This window comes from Chelmon rostratus, chromosome 3 (genome assembly GCF_017976325.1).
Source record: "Chelmon rostratus isolate fCheRos1 chromosome 3, fCheRos1.pri, whole genome shotgun sequence".
Lineage (NCBI taxonomy): Eukaryota > Metazoa > Chordata > Actinopteri > Chaetodontiformes > Chaetodontidae > Chelmon > Chelmon rostratus.
In genome coordinates this window covers 6,832,664-6,856,226 of record NC_055660.1, presented here as the reverse complement: position 1 = coordinate 6,856,226, position 23,563 = coordinate 6,832,664, and the positions used below count along the sequence as shown (strand labels likewise).

The following is a 23,563-nucleotide window of genomic DNA, read 5'->3' as shown; positions in this document are numbered from 1 at the left end:
GTTAAGCTGTGTTGTTTTTGTGTAACTCAGCTTATAACAGCCAGTCCTGGTAGATCCCTGGCCTGCTAACATGACCCCATGCAGTATCTACACCATCTGTCTGCAATGGGACTCCAAGGCAACACTCACAGGGAGATGCAGAGAGAGGGATGGTGGGGGTGGGGGGTTGTCAGCGCTCCCCGAGGACCCCCTGTGCTGCAGTTTTGATCTGCTAATTATGTTTAATTGAGACTGTGTAATTCACTATCATTGGCTCTGTTTTCCTTTATCTCACCCGTAGCTTTTTAACAAACTCTAGCGCATGACACATCATCAGCGAAAAGAAAAAAAACAAAACGCTTCGGTGCATTGATTTTGAAGGGATCGGTTTTTTAATTTTGAGGAAAGCGGGTTGTCTGCATGGGGACCACTGGATTGTGTCAGGCCTACAGCAGTTCAGCGGATATTAAGATGTTTTATCTGTGCGCAGTGGATGCTCTGAGGAGCGGAGGCGCGACGCGGCGACTTGTTTGACGCCGACAGTCGTCACTGCACGCACACACACACACACGGGTGCTTGCACAAACGCGCGCACGCGGTTTCGTTTGGCGAGGTGGCACCAGGTGATGCCATAAACGACGAATGATGGCTTGCGCCATACCTCTCCTGCGTCTTCATTTTTGGAGGGTACATGTCAGGAAAAGCGTCACGCAGAGAGACAGAAAAACCCAAGAGGGATAAACACGGCAGAGACGTATTAATTTTAACGAGCTGCGAAGTTGGAGTCGCTTTTTTGGAGAGATAGGCACAGCGAAATTTCCCTAGCGCGCGCCCTCTTAACTCGCCACATATCTTTTTGATGTTTTATATTGGGAAGATGAAGTCACCCAAGTCACCCCCCACCACTACTACCCACATCACCACTCCACCACACCATCCTTCTCTCATTCAGGCCCGTTGCCCATATGTTTAATTAACTAGGCTGATGTGTAAGTACCTTCAGCCAGCGAAGCGTGGGCGGGCGGGCTGCGGGGTAAGGAGACTGCCGGAGAATATTTCCTTATTTCTCTCCGCCCGGGCGCTCGGCCGGCTGCCGGAGCGTCACCTCTGTCGTGCGGCGTAGAAAGCTACAAAAATAACTCGACCCGCTTAAACTTGTTCCGAATTGTTCAGGGTGGTTTTCTGGAGTGCGGTGCTCGTTCGGAGAGCGCGTGAGGGAGACGCAGAAGGAGAGAGTGAGTGAGAAAAGAGAGGGAGAGAATGCGCGTGTGAATATATGTGTGTGTTTGATGTTATTTGTGACGGAATCCCCCCTTCAGTCTCCAAGAATCCGCGAGCGGTGCGAGGAGGAGGAGGAGGACAGGAGAGGAGGAGGAGGAGGAGGCGCGCGGACCTGTCCACGAGCCCTCACTGCGGAACGCGCGGGGCTGCCGCTGGAGATTCCAAACCAACGGTTATTTTGGATTCTAGAGTCTCACTGATCCCCGCACATCAACGGCTTTTTTCTTCCCCCTTTTCCCAGTCCGTCTCCGCCGCTGAATGGACGGTGATTGACATCTTAACCGAGAGGAATACTAGGCTACCTTTTTTGTCGGGGGAGAGGTGGTGGTGGAGGGGAGGGGAGGTCTTCAGAGGCAGACAGGTGGATTTATCCGTGTGGTGTGGTGTGTTTTTGGGAGGACTGGATGGAGGAGAAATTGATGGATTAATTTGACGGAGGAGAGTCGTATGTGATTCCCACTCCTGCCGAGGGCACCCGAATGGAGTAACAGGCTGCAATGTCATCTCCACCTGGCCGCCTAGAGAGATGTGTCACGGGAATGGGGTGAGTTAGCTCAATTAGTATGTTTTTTTGTCTTAGCTTAGAACCAACTCTGCTCTCGGGGGGGCTGACGCGAAAATTGAACATCAGTTGTCGGGTTTCAGTGCTTCAATATCTGCCGCACACTCACTCTCTCCCTCTCAAAGTGGAGCAGAGGCGGGGTGGTGGAGCGGCTGGTTTGTGTCCCTCTCTCCGCTCCTTCGTTCGTCCGAGCAGAGTCCCCGGCACACAACCTGCTGCATGCCCTACATAGATGAGCCCGAAACCGGAGAGTGGAGCGTGAGGGGAATATTCGCTAAGGAGCCACAGGCTGTTTTAACGCTCTCTCGCTCACTCTCCCTCCCTCCCACCCTCTCTCTCTCTCTCTCTCCCTCTCCCTCTCCCTCTCTCCCTCTCCCTCTCTCTCTCTCTCTCTCACTCTCTCTCTCTGTGACACACACACGGAGAGAGAGAGAGAGAGAGAGAGAGAGTAGCCTACTATTCTGCCGTCCTCGCCGTACACCATTTCACCTTTGTATGTAGCCTAACTTGTGTTTTCGTCACGCAAGCTTTTCATCCAATAAGCCTCAGAGTCTCAGCATGTCCAAAAGAGGCACACACACGCGCGCGCGCCCTTGTGCTCCGACACACACACACACACACACACACATTCCTAACATAACGCACGCACATTCACACGCGCAAAAACGCACAAACACGCGCAGGCACTTGCAACGGGCTGGTATTTAATTAAATTCAAATTGTCCAAATGACAAGTGTAATGACATTGTGTAATAATGTTTATAGCTCATATGGGCAGCAGCCTGGAGGCGCGCGTCCTTTTTATAGAACAAAGTCGAATTCAACAAGTCTGCGCTTTTGAGGGGTGCAATGCAATAAGCAATAGCATTTTGGCATTTTGTGTATTTTCTCGTTTTCAGATCAAGTTTGAACACTTTTCCTCTGGTTTGACTGACGCTGTGAGAAGGAACCAAAATGCCAGTAAACGGACAGGTCATGGTGGCTGCCTGCACGGGCCCTCACACCACGGCAGTACAACTCAACATTCATCGCATGGTCTCAGAAGAAGAAGGCGCAAAACCTCCGCGACCGCAAACCTGCAACAGCCACGCTTTGTGACACCGAAGGTAAGGACCGCGGCTGGCAGCGGCGATCACGGGGGACAACGCTCTGTCGGAGCGGCTCGGACAGGGCGCTTTGCGACGCTAAGCGGCGCTGTTGCATCACATTATCCCCGGCTACTGATGAGAGGCCGTGTAATGAATTCATATCTCAAATTACAGTTTTCAGGCTTTGAATGCAGTCACGTTGTAGAAACACATTTTCTTCCGTTTTCCTCCCGCTTCCCGTGCCAAGTCTGACACACGAAGTGTCTTCTCCTCCTCTCAGGGACATGGAAGCCATCACACACACACACACACACACACACACACACACACACACACAGATGTTTCATGGGGGGTTAACTACAAGAGTCTGACATAGCTGAGTATAACAGTGTGACATGACAGACTATAAGGCCCTAATCCCCATAATTCTCCATCAGACTAATCATTCCTGGTGGCAAAGCAGTGCCCATAATTTTACGCATATGTGTGAGAATTTATCGTGATCATTTTGAGCAAGTTATCATTCATGCATACTAGACTCATGGTGGTGTTGTAGAGCACCGGGGAGAGAGACTGAGGATGTGCTCAGCAGTAGCCTATTTTCTTGAATAGTGGGATGACACAAAAGGAGATCAACTCTGTAGGGCATAAACGCAATAGAGTGGGGAGCAGTGAACGTCGAGAGCTGTTGCTATCTTCATTAATATAAATATCTTGTGCAAGCTGCAATGAATTCTGGGTGTGATGTCATAACACCTTTAAAACCTTAACTCTATTTTATAACAGGCCTACTTTTCTATTCACTTTCTTTTTGTTGTTATCACTCTAGAGAGTGTTTCCTGCTCAGCTGGGTATTGTATTTTAATCTCTCACTGTCTGCTATTAACCAACTACTGAAACAAAGCCAAACAGGAAAAGCATAAAAATGAAAGATACTCAGTGATGCGATATTCTGAGTCCCATTTTGGTTCCAGCATGACATAGTGTTGAAATGATGTGTCAAGATGCATCTCACTGAGCTGTTCACTGAACCATCTCTATTGTTGGCAAAGCAGGTACTGTAGTTCAGAATTCATTGTCTCGAAGCAGCTTGTCCATGTAGCCAGAAGTGAGACTGTTGTTCTGTTTCTCTGCAGTTAAAGCTATTTAATCCCTCACATTAAATGTGCTGTTCTCAACATGTTATTGCACTGCCTTTAACTGGCTCTCTTGAGATTATTTTGATGGCACATAAGTGGAACTGGTGATATTCAACACAAACAGTTCTTATACCTGTGCTGGTAACATAGATCCAAAAGGGGTCTTTCTCTCGCATGGTTCTGCTGTATACTTTTTTCATGTAAACATATGCTTTAAAAGAGGGTATTTAGGGACTATTCTTAAAGGTGAGCATCCTTTGTGTCATCCTGGCCTCAGTGTTATGGTTTTTAGTACAGACATTTTTTGAGCTAGAGCACAAAATTAGTCCAAAATCTACATATGCCTGCAAGTGGGGAAAGGTTCAGAGAGCATTCATGCAGAAGTCTCTTTCTTTTCATGAAAGATACATAGAATTTTTACCTCTGCTGAACCATTAGTTTTGCCGAGAGTATTGCAATCGTTATTGTGCATTTACTGTGACAAGTCTCAAAGAATAGCTTATCACCAAAATAGCTGTATTGACTGTTTGATCATAGCCTACAATTACTGAGAAATGTTTCAGGTTGTTTTATGGTACTAGATAAATTCAGTTCAAGGGATTTGAGTCACTAGAATAAAACCAACTAAGAATCTACATATCCTCTCCTTTTCTTCTTCTACTTTTTCCACGAACATACAGAGGATTTTAGGTAGGAGTATACACACAAGATTGCTTGTGCTTATGAAGAATAATTATAAAGACGCTTAAAAAAGAGAAAAACCAAAGAACCTGTGGGTGGAGTATGCACCTTCATGCCCTGCATTGTAGCTGCATTTGTCCTGAAGGAGTTATTGACATATCCCGAGATAAGAGCTACAGCAAATAATCCCCTTATCTGCACAGTATTTTTGGCTGGAGCTCACAATCCACTGAAGTTGACAAACTGCATGTTTGAAAATAAGGTTCCATGGTGGTGTGGTTCTGCCTGGAACATTAACAGCCAGACCGTGTGCAGCCACCAAGCCTGGCACTGCTTCAGCTGTCATCTGCTGAGTGAGTGCTTTCTTTAAAGTCGTTGTATCTTTTCTACTGTGCCTGTACTGCGTTGCATCAGATAATCTTGTCCTGATATCATCCACCACCAAAATTTGGTTACGTTGGACTCTCAGTGGCTAACAAATCTAACACTTTCTCTGGTCCACTGTTAGAAGAATGTAAATGGATGCCCTGCCTTCACGGTTGCTGTCTTTGTACATACAATCACAGGTCAAATGCCTCGCACATGAGGCTCGAGAGGATGAAAATGAGCGTTTCCATTTTCCTGTTACGAGCAATTACCAGTGAAAAGGACTGAGTGACATATGATAACGAGTCATTTGACCCCCGCTGATCTTCTGTATATTGATGTGTGATAGTGCAGTCTCAGACACAAGTTAATAACCCAAAAGCCTCTTAAGAACGTTCACTGTTCAATCATTTAATCAAAACACAGTTGGTGGTCTCATTTAATGAGTTAGTGAGCCATAGTGATATTAAGTGGGGTTTGACTAATATAGGTTTTTTAACTTATATCTTTAGGATGAAGATGGCAGTAGTTGATGTTTTATGATGATGCTCTACATCTGTAAATTTGATCATTTCATGCCTCAAACCACAAGTATTCGGTGTTTTTTGTGATTTGATTATTGAAAAATCGTCTCTTTTTACACTTATAGCTACAATTCTTCAGATGAACACGTAGTTGTTCTTTAATCACCAGTGAACTTCCCACCTATTCAACTGCAAAAACAATTGAAGATGCTGGTTTCAAATTCATAACTGACATTTAAAAAAAAGCAGTTTCAGCTTAATAGTCACTGCCTTGGTTTGAAGTTTGACTTTCAAGGGGCTTATGACTCAATGTTTATAGCTAATTCACACCTGCATTAGTGCGCTGTTAATGGTTTTGAAGTGTTTTCGTCTGCTCAAGATTCCAGATAAGTCTTATCCGGTTCCAGCCCAGTTTTTAAAGTCTTTACTGATAGGATTTAAGTAATCGGATTGGAATAAATCTGAAAATTGGGTTTTTCAATCCTGAAAATAATAATTGATGTTGCTCAGGCTAGGATTTGGTTTTGGAAATCAAATCCTACTTTTTATCAATCTTAAAAACTTGTATCAGTGTTTTTGATGACTCAAAGGCTGATCGTGGTGGTAGGTGGTTGATGGAAACGGCTTTTTGAGCTTTTATCCCTTTTAATGGTGGTTGAATCAATGTTGTTATAAGGTTATTATGTTGTATTAGTTAATTTTTTTTTATAAATGCATCATGTTGTTTCATGTTGGCCAGTTGGCCTTTCAGTGACACTTTGAATATTTCATTTAAGTTCAGTGTAAACTATGTCCATATAGAAACAGTCTTTTATTCTGTTTTCACTTTGTTCACACAAATCTTTTTTGGCTGAGCAGAATGCTATTAATGGTAACATTATTTGTTGAACAGAGATAAAGGTGAGATAAAGGTTAAAGGGCTGTTGGCTTTATTGACTTGTATTATCAGTCAGATCTAAATGTCAGTAAAAAGTGAAAACTAACTAATTTGGGGAAAGATCGAACAGAAACATCAGTCTGGTGGTAAAAGATTAAGAAGGGTCATTTCCCTTATTGACTTGTGATGCAAATTTGTTGTGAGGCTTTCTTTTAGTGCTTGTCCACCATCTCTAAGGAATGTAATACACAGGCATAAAACACCGGGAGTTGATTAAGTTGTCTATGTTGATAACAACTAAAACTGCTTGGTTAAGGTTAGGGATCATGGGAAATAAAGTGTTCTTTAAGCTGCTTAATTGATTTTTTGGGCTATTTGATGGCAGCATAACAAGCTGTAAATCCATAATTGACATAAGTTAAGCTGAGGTGGACATATTGCTTATTTACACATCAAGCAGAAATGTAGCAACACTTTGAGACGTTGAACTGCCTGTTGTTCCAATGGCCCATTATTGTAAATATCCAACGTCCCTCTGCTTGACTAGTTTTCGTTGCTTGGTAAGGGTTTGGGGTAGACGGTTGGTTAGATGGTTAGGATTTGAAAAATGTCAGCGTCAGAGCTAATCAGAGACAAAGTAGGGCTTGGTCTTCACAGACTACAGGTGGAGAAAAAAAATAATGCAGGTAATCGGAAAAATGCGCCACCTGAACAATAGCATGATACCTTGTGATGTGCCCCTATCTACCAAATGAGTGCAAGTCCCAATATTTCTCACTTAAAACAGCTACCTGTGGCTGGAAACAACATGAATGTGTGTGGAGAGACTGAACCGGTACTGACGCTAAAAACTCCATAGAGCTGCAGAACTGCTGAATTGGGTGATAATTCTCTGATTTAATCACAACAAAAAACACCTTTAACACTACATATACAGTAGTGATTTCATCCATTATTGACACAAAAAATATTTACTAGTGTTTCTGTAAAATTTCTTTGTTCCCTTTAAAAGTAAATTATTAGCCTCAATACTGATAGATGATCAGTGGACATTGTAAAGAAAAGGTGCACACAGATGTGCTCTCCTTTGATGTCAGCATTCATCTGTCAGTTGAAAGCTTAAGGCTTTCAAGATGGTGGATGTCTCATTTTGGATTGTAACCCCCACTGTGTCTATTTGAATGGTGTGCTTTTGAATTAGCTTGATTAGCATTAGAGTGAGAGCGAGAACATTTCCAGTTTCCTAGGAGGTTTAGTGGTTACCTTAAAAGATGCCTTTTACACTTTGTCAGTCTGAGGGCTTTTCCAAGCCCCAAAAGAGGCTTAGGAGGTGCCTAAGTGGGGCCAGCCTGGCCCTGTCATTATGGCCAACTTAACACCCAAAACCCATATTCCAATTTTATGCTTTTACAGACACCAGATTTTGGTTCAGACTGATATAACACTGTCCTACTTAAGACATTCTCGGGCATTTTAAATCCAATTTGATTCAGTTTTCGGTGGCTAAAAAGAACAGATCATTCACATTACTGTGTTACTACTGTTTCACCACTTTGTCTCCAACAGGGATCATTGTGAGTGGCTGATTCCATGAAAAATTGTTGCCGCTCAAAATCATGTATTACATATGTTTGGGCACAATTACATCAGTGTGTTACTTGATGATTAATGTGTTCTTACAATGAATCAGACATTAACACTTCAGAGCAGATAATGCACAGTAGGACTTTTTTTTTAAACAATGGTATTACAGAGCTGCATGGTTACATTCTATTGTAGGACCATCGTTTCCAACAGAGGGTGCAAAAAGAATAGTTATTGTGATTCTCTTGATAAGATAGCAGCTACATTCCGAAATAGTGCTAGCTGTGCTAATGATGTTAAGTCCGTCAGTCAATCAGAACAAGTAAAACTGAATACAGTTTTCTACAATTGCAGCCCATTTGTTCCCATGAAAGTTGCTTAATGCCTGCATAAGCTGAAAAAGCCTTTGCAGACTTCTCCGTGCATTAGAGATTTTCTTGCGCCTTGATTCCATTAAGGCATGGCTCCACGATGTTGCGTTTGTGCAGTTTTGCTCCAGCTTTGACAATCTGTCTTGTTATGGGTTTTTAAGTGTCATATATATTCTTTGATTATGCAAATCAGGTAGGAGGAGCAGGCCGACTCGTCAACAAACATGGTGCGATGCTGCTGCATGGTTTCAACTGTTTGTGCCTTTGCCAAGGGAGAGGTCATCTTTGCTGGGTTTACTTAAGATGAATTGGTGGATTTACTGTAGGTAAATTGTTGGGTTGATTTCTTTCTTAAGAATGTGGTTTAACTGTCCAGATTGTAATTCTGCCTTGCTAAGATCCTAGCACAATCCAAGCCACCTCCAGATGCGGCCTAGCCAATCCAATAGCATTCTGACTGTGTGTTTCTTTGTGCATTTACACTTTGCAAGACATCTCAATGCAGATGTCAGTTTCAGCTGTACGCCATATACACCTTTCTAAACCCTTTAAACTCATTTTAGACAATATATGTATACACACTTGTAGACATTGTGGCTAGCATGCTAAGGTTTGCTTTGCTGCCATAGATCTGTGTCTTTTATGTCAGTGTCATCGCCTGCTGTCAGCCTGTCACTTGCAGTCACTGTCATGCCACTGATGTGACAGTAATGTTGCTGCTTCATGCAAATATGTTTCAAAATAAAATGTTTTAATGGGGTAAATGCAAATAAGTGATCCATCTACACAGATAGAGAAGGACATGACAAACACAGACATGATAAAATGACTTTGGGAAGAGTTGTTTAAAAGTTGAATGAGATTGTTTCTTCCAAGAAAGGAATGTTATCAAAATTAGGCTATTTTATCCATTGTTGATTTGGTAAAAGTTGGCCATGCTTTTATCTCTTCTCACTTACATTGCTCTGAGTCTGTGTTTTTGCCTCAGTCAAAGGTCTCTATTTTGTCTCCAATTTGTACAAACACAGCACCTAGGAGACTTCCTGGAGCACTGACTCTGCTCTTATTGATTCTGCTGTTGATTTTTTTGTGTGTTATTTATCCATTTGCGAAGCACAGTGTGCTGTGATTTGCTATATAAAAATGATTATTACTTTAATTATGCAATTATAGATCCACCAGTACATCCGAGCAAGAGCAACTGCATTTCCTATAAAGCCTAGGCCTTTGTTTAATTGGTGCACAGTGGAACTTAAGTAGATTGTTGTACTCACACCCCCAGTGCACTAATTTTTTGAGGATATGCTGTGTACCTTGGAGACACACACATTGATTTGAAAAACCTGCAATATTTTGCAAAATTTGCATATCAATAAATGCCCATAAAGTCTAACATGATAATAGATTATTGTGAAGTATGACAAATGTGAAATCAACAAATAGCACAGTGCAGTTGATTCTGTGCTTCTGATTATTTGCCATATTGAAAACAAACTGATAGCGAAGCAACCAAGATGTATCCTGCCATAAATGTAGTCAAGTTTTTAAGGCATCATCAAATAAAATTATACTTGATTTCCACATGAATACGACCTCGATCACTCCATGATTTAGTGTGTCAGCGCGTAGTCAGTTTACATTCATTTTTTCCACATGATCTTGTTGAGAACTCTGCCAGGCAGCAAGATGCAGTGGCCAAAATATTCCCAAAACATCCACAAATCATCCAAAATCTATGACTACAGGTATAATGCTCCCTTCCACGCTGGCGACAGGTGCTGTCTCATCCAGACAGGGCATCTGGTGATGTGGGAACATTTGAAGCCTCTGTCTCCTCCTGCCAAGTGCAGTTTTTAACAGCAATGAGCAACACATCAAAAAACATATGTCGACCAGACACTGTTGCCCAGAGGTGTATGAACAAGGATAGATCCTATGTTGGAGTCTTTTAAAAAGCTTCCATCAAATGCAATGCAGTCTGAATTATTTTATAGAATGATTTCAGATAGGTCTCTCACAGGCTTCATCAGCAAAGGATTTTAAAACTTGTTGAAGTCTTAATTAATGGCCATCATGAGCATGAGGGAAGCTCGCCCCCACTTCTCCGTAGTAAATCCCCTAATATGTTTTCACATCAGTCTCACAATGTATTAGACAAACAATTGAAAGTTGAAAATTGAGGGAGGGAGATAGCTGGTCTGATGATTATTCTGATTGTGGGCTTTTTGTTCTTTTACCCCTTTTTGTGAGGTAGGAGTGGGTGATGTGAATATATATATATATATATATATATATATATATATACCTCTAGAATATATGAATTCGTCTGCTGTCCACTAAGAGTTTCCATAATGTTTTATCCTGTGATATCTATTCCTTTAATATCTCAAGTTATGTCAGGCTTTGTGGGCAGTAATGAAAATCAATGAACTGCTTTATGGCATTGTTGGATTTCTGCTTGGTTTTTGTATCAATGTGTTGAAGAATTTGTCAGATATTTAATTCACTAGATTAGTCTATTAATTTAACCATAAGAAAATTTTAAATCAGTTTTCCAGAGATGTTACTATTTTACATCATAAATCAATATCATGGTATAAATAGCATACACCGTGATAACTTCTAAATATAGCCACGATACATGCACAGGCCATTATCCATCTATGACATCATGTCCAAAAAAAAATTGTGATGCTAAGTAAAACATAAAAAAAACAAGTTACGATAATTTACTAATCCTTTATGACACACTCAATTTAAACAACTTAAAATAGGCTCAGGAATACTTTTGCAAACACAGTTCATTTGCAAATGATTGCATTCTGTTTTTATTTACACACTGTCCTAACTTTGTTGGATTCAGGGTTGTATTAGCTGTTTGTCATTCCACATGGCTTGAAAAATATCGTATCAGTACTTTTTTCCTTAACTAATCAGCAGCAATAGTAGAAATTTGGTGGATTAATAAATGTCTTTAGTTTCATGAATAATAGATTGTTCAAGAGACTACTGCACTTGTCATGCATTAAAATGAGCGCAATTTTAGTTTTTAGTTAAAAATTCAAAGGAGAATTTATTCCATCTTTACGTCAGATTGTCCAACAAGGCTTACCGATGATTGTCTACAACCGTCCTGTGTCATTTTAATGTTTCAGGTCCTTTCAATTATTGAAAGCAAAAAAAATCACATTGTATATTCATAAGGCTGGCCTAGTCTCAGCTTACTGTGTTTTTGGAACCCTGGTGTTGGGGTTAACTACACTTTTAACATACAGTTTTTAATTAATACAAATTTACTGCAAAAGTCTGGCATGTAAACAAACAAATCTTCAAAACTTGTGCAAAGAATTCTGTGATTTTCTATTTGGTTATAATTTTGATTCACCTTGACCCTTTGACTAAAACATATTTGTTAGGTTATGTCATTATTATCCAAAAATCATACCTTATGCTTCTTAATTAATCCTGCTTCACATTCTAAACACAGTAAGGTGCAGTTCTAATGTAAAATATATTGGAATTATCAGATATTTCACAATATGGCCGCTCTCCATCTCTCCAAGGTCAGAACTATCCTGCCTGAAAGACTATGCACTTCCCCACCTTGGCACAGTTCTCATATTACCTACTTTGTTTTTATGCCTTTTCTTCCCCTTTCTTGCCCCACCCACACCTTCTGCCTTTTAGTCTCCTCCACAGGGGTTGTGTCTTTCTCTTGCTTCACATCCTGCCGCACACAAACACAAATACCCTCAAAGTGAAACACAGACACAGAGACATAGACATCCACACAAGCGCAGTTACAAAAACACACAAGGAGTGTGTCCTTTCTGGTGTTTGGCATTGTCCTTGTTTATTCATATTTATTACCAATGAAATATGAATGACAGAACTCCCGCGGACATTTTCTGTTCCCCTGGTTCCACACATACCCCAAGCATGCAAAAAAGAGACGATATTGGCCAAAAGTGTGTCCCCTGAACACATGTACATACACACATTTCTCAGCAATGCTGAAATTTTGATGTGGAAAAAGGCTGTTGGGCTGTTAAAAGACTGTCTCTAGCAGGCAGGTGGTTTTATCGAGGACAACCGAGAAGGCTCTCTGAACTTACATCAATGTTAAACAAATAAAAATGTGATATTTCAAACAAGACCTTTTCACCATATTCTGCTGTCGAATCAAGACAACAAACATTTGTGTTTTGCAATTCAATGTCTGGGTGGGTGGATAATGATACACACTGTGCTTTAGTAAATGCAGAGCAATCTCTGGAAAATATAAAACCTTGTCCTCCCAAGTCAGAAAAAGCATATTTAAGTATATGATGTGAAAGTGCACCTGTATTAATATTATTCAGAGGGGATGGACTGAAATAGCATTTAATTGAAACCATCTTTTGATTTGATGTTAGTGGTTGTAGTTGAGGTAAAAGGGTTCTGAGTGATTATGGACTATGTTGTATTTGTTTCACAGTTACTTTGAAAATGTGTGTAAGTGTACTGTTGTTGTGCCTCCAAATTAAACAAAATTGGTACCTTGTTTTAGTATGATAGTGCAGAATATGTTTGCTAAAGTGCAGGGAGTCATTTGACTCAATATCAGATATTTTTGGTTTGGTTTGATGTATTGACAACCTTTCTCATATGTTTATACAATACAACATATCAGACTACAGGCATAGAAAGCTGAAGCGCTGGACATTGTCCCCCTGTGCGTCCACAGTTCATCAACCTTCATTAAGATGGAGACAGGCGTTTAATAACTGACAGTGAGCAATATTAAAAGAAATAAACAAACTAGATATTCAAATCATAAGAACAAACAATCAATATATTGTTTCAAGAAGTATACAACGTTAAAAGTACAAAAGACGTCCATAAAAGAAATACTACAGTTGTGTGTCTAAGATTCAGATATCATTGAGTATCAAAGAAAAACGTAAAAAAAATGATACAGAAATTTGACTAGGGCATTCGATCTAGTCTTTGCATACTTTCTTAAAATAATTGTAAAAGCAGCTGCAAGGAGTTTCATGGAAAATCCTGCTGTATATTTCATTAAATATGACGTGCTCTGTCCTCCACTGGGGGCCTGTGAGGTTGTAACAACTGACACCTGGCAGCATGACTCCAAGCTGCAAGCCTGAGGGTGACTTAACCAGTTTTTTTTAGCTACTTTGTGTTGTTGTTTTAAGGTGTTTGTAAGGACACAAGACATGGATTAACAACACAGTCGAAATTTTAATGGATCAATAAATCCTTCCAAACTGCAGGACTGCCTGCATTTTAAACCACAACGTTCTCTATTTCCACTTGTGTTAAATACAAAAGATGACATGTGCAGGGAGGAGGATTCAGAGTTGTTTAAAGGCAGAGTTACAACAGTAAAGTAATAAGTAATGTAACTTTATTTTTACTGCTGGGCAATAAGTAATATAATTAGTTTTTGATCAGTAATGTTTAATGAGTAACTGATTAAAATTTTCTGTCATTATTTTTCATAAAAATATTTAGGTAGCTAGCAATGAAGGAAGATGACACCAACATTCTTAATCATGACTACAAAGTTGTTATAAATAATTGTTACTAATATGTGCATTAATGAGAAAATTGAAGCAGACATTTAAAAGTAAAGCAAAAGTTACTTCCCATAGTAACTAATTACTTGTAAATGCAGTAATTGGTCAAGTATTTTAGTTACTATTGAGAAAGTAACTGTAACCGAATTACGAAATATTCTATAACTTGCACAACACTGCTTATTAGTCAAGTGTGTCTCTAGCTGAAAAACAGCTGTCACTGAACACAAACCAGAGCTTTTTGAAGTACTAAAATACCTGCTAACACTACTGTTGAGAATGCAGTGGTTGTAATTAACAGGCAAATTACCATGTCTCCTCCTATCATGATGTCCAAGTCAAAGTCCTTCCTTAGCCTAATGTTTGATCCAAACAGGGTAAAATAGGTCTTATCGTCCAGCATCCAAATTCTTATTCTATTCACATCAAGTCCAGGATAGCAGAATCATTTGGATGTAAGAACACAGAAGCTGAGCAGGTCAATTTCATGATTTTAATACTGCATTAGCAAAAAGAGTAAGAGGCCCCCGGACACTGGCACTCCACCAGTGATGGCCAGAGGCTGAGCGTGGTACTGCTGGTCCCTCCCGGTCAGATAGGAAGCCACCTACCTTAGGGCTGTATCATCATGTCAAGTGCCTTTAGCTTGGAAAGAATATGTTGATTAATGAAGCTTTCAGACACATAGTAAAACTTGTTAAAGTGTAATTTAATACATCTGGAAAAACAGAAAAACAGGACAGTAGAATTCTACATATACTAAAGCTCTTATACACATTTCATATACAGCTAATACATACCTGTAGCTGTAGTCTTAAAAAATGTCTTCTTGAAATCTTGTAAATACATTCTGGTAATAGATAACTACACTACTATTGATATAGCAGCATTTTCCTAAAGGAAAAAGGAGTATTTGCATGAATCCAGTGTCAGAGCAATAACTGCTCAGTATTGTAGAATATGAATATGTAAGCTGCAAGTTTTTGATTGATTTTTTATCAGTTAAGCGTGATTAAATGCAAAATGACAGTCTGGTGAATGTTAAGCTGCCAATATCAGAGACAGTATTTAAACCCATTAAATGTATATGCTGTGTGGACCTGTGTGTCTGTGCCTTCCCTCAGTATTTACTTTTCTGCTGGCCTTGTTGGCCCTCTCTCTAAAAACTCTGTCTCTAAACCTTAGATTTGTTCCAAGGTTTATGGAGGTTTATCCTTTTAATTTTTGATTTCTGATTGTGACTAATGATTTTATTTTCTTTTTTAATCCCTTTAGAAATGTATGAAAAAGTCCCAGGTTGAACGTGTGTCTTCTTACAGTGATTAAAGGAGATGTCATGGTCTACCTGTTTTCTCATCAGTCACACATTAGCATTTACGGTCTCACTACTGTCTGTGTTGCATGTTGCAGGTTAAACTCACACTGTGTCCAGACTACACTACAGTCATATTTTAAACATGTACTAATGGTGACAAAGCACTATTTGATCTGTTAGATGACAAGATCTTCGAAAACTTTGCTGAAATGGTTCATCTGCTGAAGGATGCCAATCAAACTACATAAAAAAAAATTAAAACCATGCCACCAAAAGTGGGCAAAATGTTTTTTCCAAAGTTTCCACACCTTTAAAAACATTTTCCAATATGTCCTCCAAGACGTCACACCACCATCTGCAGTGTGTTTGAATTTCTTTACCCAGCTCAGACCCAACGTGGCACAGACTGCCCATTATTGTGAAAAACTTGGCTAACTTCTCACAGTACTGATGCAGCCAAATAAAACTAAGAAACAATAAAGGTAGGTGGCCAAGAAACATAACACTGAACTGCTCTCCTCTAAAAAGACACATGAAGTCCACACTACAAGTGGACAAAGCGTACCTTCCCTCTTCAACTTTCTTTTATTCCTTCTCTTAAAGTGCTCTCTACCCTAAATTGTGGCTGAGTTATGGCTAATCTCTGAATGTGTCTGAAAAACAAAAAAGGCCAGTTTCTGACAACAATATATATAATTTTAAATAATAATTTTAAACATTAAATATTGTATTAACAGAAAAAGACTAAATTTACCATTTGTGTATTTCTCTCTTACAAATATACAGTAGTTCCCTTGCAGATCATGCATTTGTATTAGCATAAAACACATATTACACACTGACTGCTAGCTGCTTAGGACAATGCTACTAACTTTGCCAATTTTGTCAAGTTACATTGTTTAGCCAATACAAAATTGACACCACTAGATTCATCTGATGTGCATGTTGTTTATCAAACAGGTGCACCGGCCTGGAAGCGCAGTTTGCCTGTCATCTGAGACATATCTTGCGTGCGGTCAGTGAAGTGTGCCTCTCTTCTTCATGCAAATGCATTTAGCATTGAAAGGATTACTGCACACATAACAGGGAGATTTGATAAATATGGTTTACTGCACATTTGGGTACATTTATGAAGGCTCACCCAATATTCAGGGTTAGTTTTACAAGGGAAATTCTTTGCCCCGACAATGCAAGTGCAGATTTGAAATGGTAGATTAAAGGAAGGTTGTGGTGGAGGAGACAAAATCACCATGACAGCAGAAACATGAGTAGGAGAGCTACAGTGAATTATTTAGAAATTAGAGTGACAGCTTCATAGAAAGAAAAGTGGTGCGGTAATAATAAAGAAACACAATATTGCACCATTTTTACAATAGACAAAGATGGGATGAGTTGTGGCTTTGTGGTCATTTAACCTGAATTTGAGCTTGACATCCTCTGAGCTAATGCATTATGGTGTCTGCATGCTTGACATGTAGTTTAGATGACATGTATTTTAAAAAGATTTTATCCTTTTAATGGCTACTGCTGCATTGGTTTTATAAAACTTAACATTATTTTATAGTAATATATGCCCACATTATAGACTCAATTTGAGTTTAATCAGGGCCCGAGTAAATGGTTTGGAAAGTAAAAGTTTCATTTAATGGGAATTATAATTTCAACATGACTACACTTGATTTCTTTTCCTGGGCTTGATTTCTTTCATGATTTATTACCCCATCACATTCCCATTTCACCACTGAACAGCATCTTTGGAGATCTTGTTTATATGCAGAATGCACCTAAAAGACAGTCCCAGTTACTGATAATTAGCTACTGCTTTAGTAAATCAGAGGCTAATTTCATGCAGATTGCGAGCACAAATATGTACATAAATCTGGCCATGACACTCAGAGTCTGAAACTGGATATTATGGGGATTAACAAACCAAATTGAAACTGGGAGTGGAAAGTGTGGTAGAAATGGCAAGACATTATTTAGGGTGGTAGCTGCTATCATATGCTACCTCAGCAGACAAAATCTACGACATCTTATAAAATTCAACCCTGCACCCGTAGAGCGCTTCCAGATGACTGTTAACTCATATAACGCAACAGTCATAAGTTTGTAGGTTTAATGTCAATGTGACGTTTGACTTTTTTTCTTTCTTCAGAACAACACTGTCTTCTAGGAATTAATTTTTTGTCTTGATCAATTTTTTTTTCAGAATTACATTGCCATGGCTACGTAATCGCTGCCAACATTATGTTCAGATACAACATTTAACAAAAAAATCTTACGTCTCAAGTCACTGCTGACTATTTCTGTATTAAAACAGCCCTTAAAATAGCCCTTAAAATAGCCATAAATCAAGTGCTGCCAGCGCCTAAACATAACCATAAAAAAGTTGAATAACTCTGTCGTCACTGTGAGTGGATAGCGTATTGCAAGATAAACAAACAAAGACAACCAATGAATTGCTTTGTCAGTGAACGTTTCACTGAGATGTTCAGTATCAACATTTTTTGCAACTTGACAGATATGTTAAATATCAGCATTTCCTCATTAAGTTAATAGAAATTGAAATTTGGTCAACATTACATGTCAAAACCTTTGCTGTTGCTAATTAGATGTATATAAACATAATCTCTCACAAATGTTTATTAATAAGTGGCTTTAGGAGTGATGATTTCTTCTGTCATCACTAAGCTGTCATCACTTCTACATAACGTTTTCAGGTTCAACAACACATTTTTCAGGTACTATCATACTGTCATTGTTGAGGCAAGGGCACCACAAGGTGATCATAGGATCATAGGATAGGAAAAGGAAATTAACTTGTTTGTATAAAAATACATTTTCACTTCAGCTAATCCCTCTCTAGAAACTCACTCCAGTTGCATTAATTTCTGGCCATAATCCTTTTTATTTTGTTGTTTTTTTATGATTTCACCAGTGTCCAAAGTGTAAAATTATATAATTCAATATTCAGCACTCAACCAGCTTTATACAGAGATCATCATCCGTGAGATAGCAGATAATTAGTGGGGAAAACAAAATAAAATCTGAAAACAAATTAAATTAAAATATAATGGGTAACTAGACATAGCAAAGTCGGATTAGTCAGAGGTTGTCGTTACAAATGAAGAAACACCTTGCAAACATAAGAGGCGCATTATGATGTTGATTATAGCCTTGAAGTTATACTCCTTCCAAAACACATTTGTGAATTTAGCCACATCTTGGCTGAAATGAGTGACAGGGAAATAATGATAAAACATATGAACAGACGGTTGCACTGCAGAAGTTTGAGAGGTTTCAATTGACGTTTTAATGCTTTTTTGTCCACAGTGAAGACTGATCACCATTGAAATCCACTGAAACAGACTGAATTTTGTTCATAGTGAGTGTTGAGAAATGAGGAAACAAATTTCATGCCTATAGAGGTTTGGTGTTTGCTTTTTAAAGGGCATTTTTTTAGATGGACTATCCCTTTAAGATATTTGGGGAAACAAGGCCCACATAACCGCAAGCCTAATTTGTGTTGTCATCTCGAGGCACTTTGTAGATCTGCTTCATTGGCGATGAATGAAAGAATGGAATTGTGGACTGATAGGTTTAAGCAATTACACCCACATGAGCTTTATTTAATAGGAGTTAGGGCTAACATTGTTGAACCAAAAAATGTGCTTATATCTGAGGAAAATCACTCTGGGTTGTGTCACACTGTGCACAAAGACGTCCTCTGATTCATTGTCAGTGAAGCGGCTTGAGGACCTCTGAATGCCAGCTCCCATTTTAGCACCAAGTGTGTTGTTTCCAGCTTTGACAGAAACATCATTTTCACAAAGCTGGAATTAACTTTAGCCGAGCTTTGCGGCGAATTTGTACAGTTTAGGAAATGTGTTTAAATGAGCACAAAAAAAAAGCTACCTTCAGTCTGTTTTACTGCAGTAAATCAAGCATTGAATACCGTCTTACCGTTAAAAGACACTCTTAAAGACTGAACACCCTTTTTAGTGTAATTTTTCCGCAGAATAATGTTACATAATTAAGCTCTTGAATTTTTCTGTTTTGTGGAAATATTAGCATAAATGCTAACACAGTGGGAATCAGTTAGCCTAGCCCCTCATAACATCTCTTTTTAATATGATTCTAAGCACAAATGCAAATCCTGTAAGACAGCGGGAACAGTCAGTGACCCCAAGTTTTCCAGCTACGTTGACCAGTTTGGAAGCTGTGGCACAGCACACTCTGGCTCCTAGTTATGTTAGCTCTGATGCTAACTCCAGGGAAAGTTAGTGTAATCTCGTCCCATTGGTTGGAGCTGACACTAATTCCCTGGGACAGGAGTGTAGCGGTGTGTGATTTAGCGGCGTATGCTAAGTGCTGCTGCAGCTGCAGGCTAGTCTGTGGGCACCAGGGCAGAGAGAGCAAGCTGGGAAAGTACTGACTTGTCTAACTGGCCTGATTAGACCGGGTGTAAGATGACATGGATCAGATACACACACTAGCCCAGCTGGAAAGACAGATTGGCAGAATAAGAGAAAGAGAGTAAAAAAATGAATTACAATAAGAGAAAATGAATAGATAGAGATGATTATCAGACAAGGATGTAATGTTAGAAAACTGGGAGAGTGGAGAATGAAGAGATCTAGAGACAGTAGGTTAATTTTGTGGACTTGATGTTTCCTCCTGGGGTGTTTTTCAGCTCTGCTGGACTGTGGTGGTGTAAAAAATTGGCTGAGATGCAACGTAGCATTCGCATCATGGTTTCATTAGCTCTCATTCAGCCCAAGGCATTTCACAGTGCATTTCCTCTACTCATCTGCTTCTCTTAGATCTGCTCACATTACAGGAAAAGGTAGCACAGTCAAAGCTGAACCTGGGAACAGGAGCTTGAACTCCTCTGTGTAAGACTGGAACTTGGTGGGGATATAGAGTTGAAATAAATGTTATTTTTCATCTCAGTAAATGTTATTGATTGATTCAGACACTTGTGTGCCTTTAGCGATTTGGAATGTTTCCCCCCATGTCTGGGGTAAAATCAGATTACATTTATTTCAGGGTTATTTTATCCATTAATAGCTGGCACTTTACTTTGAACATCGCCAACAGGCATAGATTATGTTCAAATAAAGGCAGACAGTGGAAGAGAGATTTAGGGCGTCTCATGAAGTCCGATTAGCGTTTTAACAAAATAAAGTTAGGTTTAACCCTGGTCTCCTCATGGTCACCCACTTTGAAACTGAATCCAGTGATTGTTGAATAGCGGAGGACAGAAAGAGGACAGTAAACTCCCAGCTGCAGTTTGTGCCTATCATGGTTATATCATAATCTTTGGTTTAGCACATGAGACTTGCACTAATAATTACATTCGAGTCACATATCTGAATCCCACTGTTTTTTTTATCAAAGATAAATACAAGTAAGTCTTTGAGAAACCCACGGGGCCATTTTACTGCACTCGCTGCGTTTTTGAAGACATGTTCAGAATACACAAGACTCTTTAATCCTGATGGTTCGAAATGTACCCACCACACAGACAGAGATGGCAAGAAGCTACAGTCCTTGCTCGTCTTAAACATGTTATCAAGTACACAAAAATATAGAATAGCAGTAGTAGTAGTTTAGATAAAGTAAAATGATAAGCGTTTCAGTTTTTGCAGTAAAAAATATCGTCTTTTTACTTTTCTTTTTGCTTATTACAATGCTCTTTTTCTATCCATTATGCATTTTGTGGTAGTATTCAGCATTCAACATGACACTATGACTTCTGTGTTAACACACTTTGTGGGACCAGAAAGTCCTGAGCGATACAGTTACTTTCTAAAGAAATTGAAGGGTGTTATTCAGAAGAAGCAGTTAAGCAGTTTCTAAAATAAGGCCATATCACGAGTATTTTTCATTTGTTCCTTGACAGTTGAGAACATATAGCCACCTGATAGCATTGTAAAAGGTAAATGGATGCATTTTTATAGCACTTTTAAGATGGACCAATTTGGGGTTTACTGTCTTGCTCAACAATATTTTGACACATGGACTGGAGGACCGGGGACCGGAGGACTTGCTTTTCCTCCTTTGCCACAGCCAACCAACACACAGTATGTCTCACCTGCACCTGTGACAGGCTGCTGATAGACTAAAATGAAATATGTCTTTATTGCCCTCCAGGGTGGAAATTTGTCTTCGCTCACTAGAATGTAAAAAAACATACAGGCAGTTAGTACACCAAACACAAGGTCACAATACACATTAAAAATAGTTCATGTCACACTTGAGAATATTGATGGCACTTGCGATGAAGGATTTTTTGAATATCATTAGTTGACAGAGGGACTCTTTAGTTCCTCTCTGAGCTTAGAGGCTCAAACTGGCTAAAGAGAAGATGGGAGTCATCTGACAGGATACTCCTCACCTGCTTCCTCATTTGTTTTCTAAAAAGTTGAGTTACTGACTCTTGAGGTTTAGATCTACAGTTCAGATGACTGTATCAGGCAGGAAGGCAGACAACTGTATATTGTTACAGCCTTAGTGTATTACATTTGTAATGTAATTTGGGACCTGGGATTTTGTGAGGCAAACTGTTTTGTTCTTGTTTTTCACAAGGCGGTTCTTTGTGTCATGGGCAGGTCCAGGGCAGGGCCACAGGGGCATTGGCCAGAGCTGAAATCTGATTGGCCACTGAAGTTCAGAACGTTGTGATCTCGTGTGTCTAGAAATATGTATATTATTCTCAAATGTGCAATACAATAAAGTGAAATTGCTTTATCCAGCTCTGTGTTGTGTCCAGGGACTATGATAATATAAATACGGATGGGCAAATCCAGCTTCCTAACGTTATGTGAAATGAAGCTGTCAAGAAGGCAAAAATAGGAGAAGAGTCTGTGCCGTATGAGTGGGGATTGAGGGGACTTGCACTTGTCCTCCCCACCCTCCAACCTGAATTTTGTGTTCAGCCTTTCACAGACATTTCAGCCACAAGTTGATTTTCTGTTAGGAAGTTTTCTTGGTTATTTAGAAATGTATTTCCACCCCTTCTTTCAGTTCATTTTTGGTGTTTGTGTTTCTAGGGTATGATGGGTGTAGTGGGCTGGATATTGCTCCTACTCTCCCAGATGATGGTGCCTGTGGCGTCCCAGAAGCCTCCAGGGCTCAGTGTAGGTGTGATCATGGGTCAGACGCGCCATGTTTCTGATCAGGAGCTCCGCCCACCCCGGCGCCCTGATGATGCCCTTGACGTTTCTGTGGTAGTATTGAGGATCAACCAGACTGACCCAAAGTCTGTGATTACACAGGTGAGAAATGCTGTGTACATTCACCAATTTTGTACACATGCTGTCTGTCACACACAAAGTCTTGTTTGACACCTGAGTTTGTTTCACTGTGTCCCAAGGTGTGTGAGCTTCTGTCACGCACTCGTCTCCATGGCATTGTGTTTGCCGACGGCACCGATCAGGAGGCCATTGCCCAGATCCTTGACTTCCTCTCCGTTCAGACGCAACTTCCTGTCCTGGGAGTCCACGGAGGCTCCTCTATGATTATGGCTGACAAGGTGAGTGACCCTGAATACAGCCAAGCACAGACAGGCTCAAGCACACACAGATGCACACAAAACATACTCCTTCTTTTTTGGATACACACTGTGTTTTGGAGATTAGAGTGCTGTAATCCCTCCGCTCAGCCCCCTGTAAATGTTAGGATAATGGATGATGCTTTTCAACCTACACAATTTTCAGATGTCCTGGCACGTTAGCAATTAGGTCAGACTTTCATTGACAGACTTGGTATTGGGAAAGTCACTCCCTCCGAAATGCATCTCACAATTCAACGAAATTGACAAGATTACAGCATGAAAATACATATATTTATGTTCCCATTTTAGAGATATTGTGCCGCTAGCTGGTGAGAGTATGAAATAATGTCAAACCACAGCTGTTGAAAAAATGTTTTTTGCTTCCTTTGAGTTACTTTATGCTCTTTGAAATGGATATTTCCAGATTGTTTGAGTGAAGAATGGACTTATATAAACTGCCATGTTGAAGATTAGATTAAGAAATTATACAACAGGAGGTCTGATAAGGCTTGTTTGTGCTATCACGATGGCTTGGTAGATTATGTTTTGTATAAGTACAGAGTAAAAAGACTGCCAACACACTGGATTGATAGTTGGTATCACCCTAAGCAATTTTATGTTAATTACCCTTTAAAAGGTTGCATAGTGCATGTTTA

General features: G+C 39.8%; 1 protein-coding gene across 1 annotated transcript in view; it reads left to right on the top strand.

Moving 5' to 3' along the window:
• The first annotated feature begins 1,786 nt into the window (after positions 1-1,786).
• The window catches only part of grin2ab (glutamate receptor, ionotropic, N-methyl D-aspartate 2A, b), an 84,856-nt gene continuing 63,079 nt past the window's right edge, over positions 1,787-23,563 (top strand). The window contains exons 1-4 of the mRNA XM_041934290.1: positions 1,787-1,804; positions 2,722-2,928; positions 22,405-22,629; positions 22,728-22,886. Of these exons, the coding sequence (XP_041790224.1) occupies positions 1,787-1,804; positions 2,722-2,928; positions 22,405-22,629; positions 22,728-22,886 (609 nt within the window). The remainder of the gene's footprint in view (positions 1,805-2,721; positions 2,929-22,404; positions 22,630-22,727; positions 22,887-23,563) is intronic.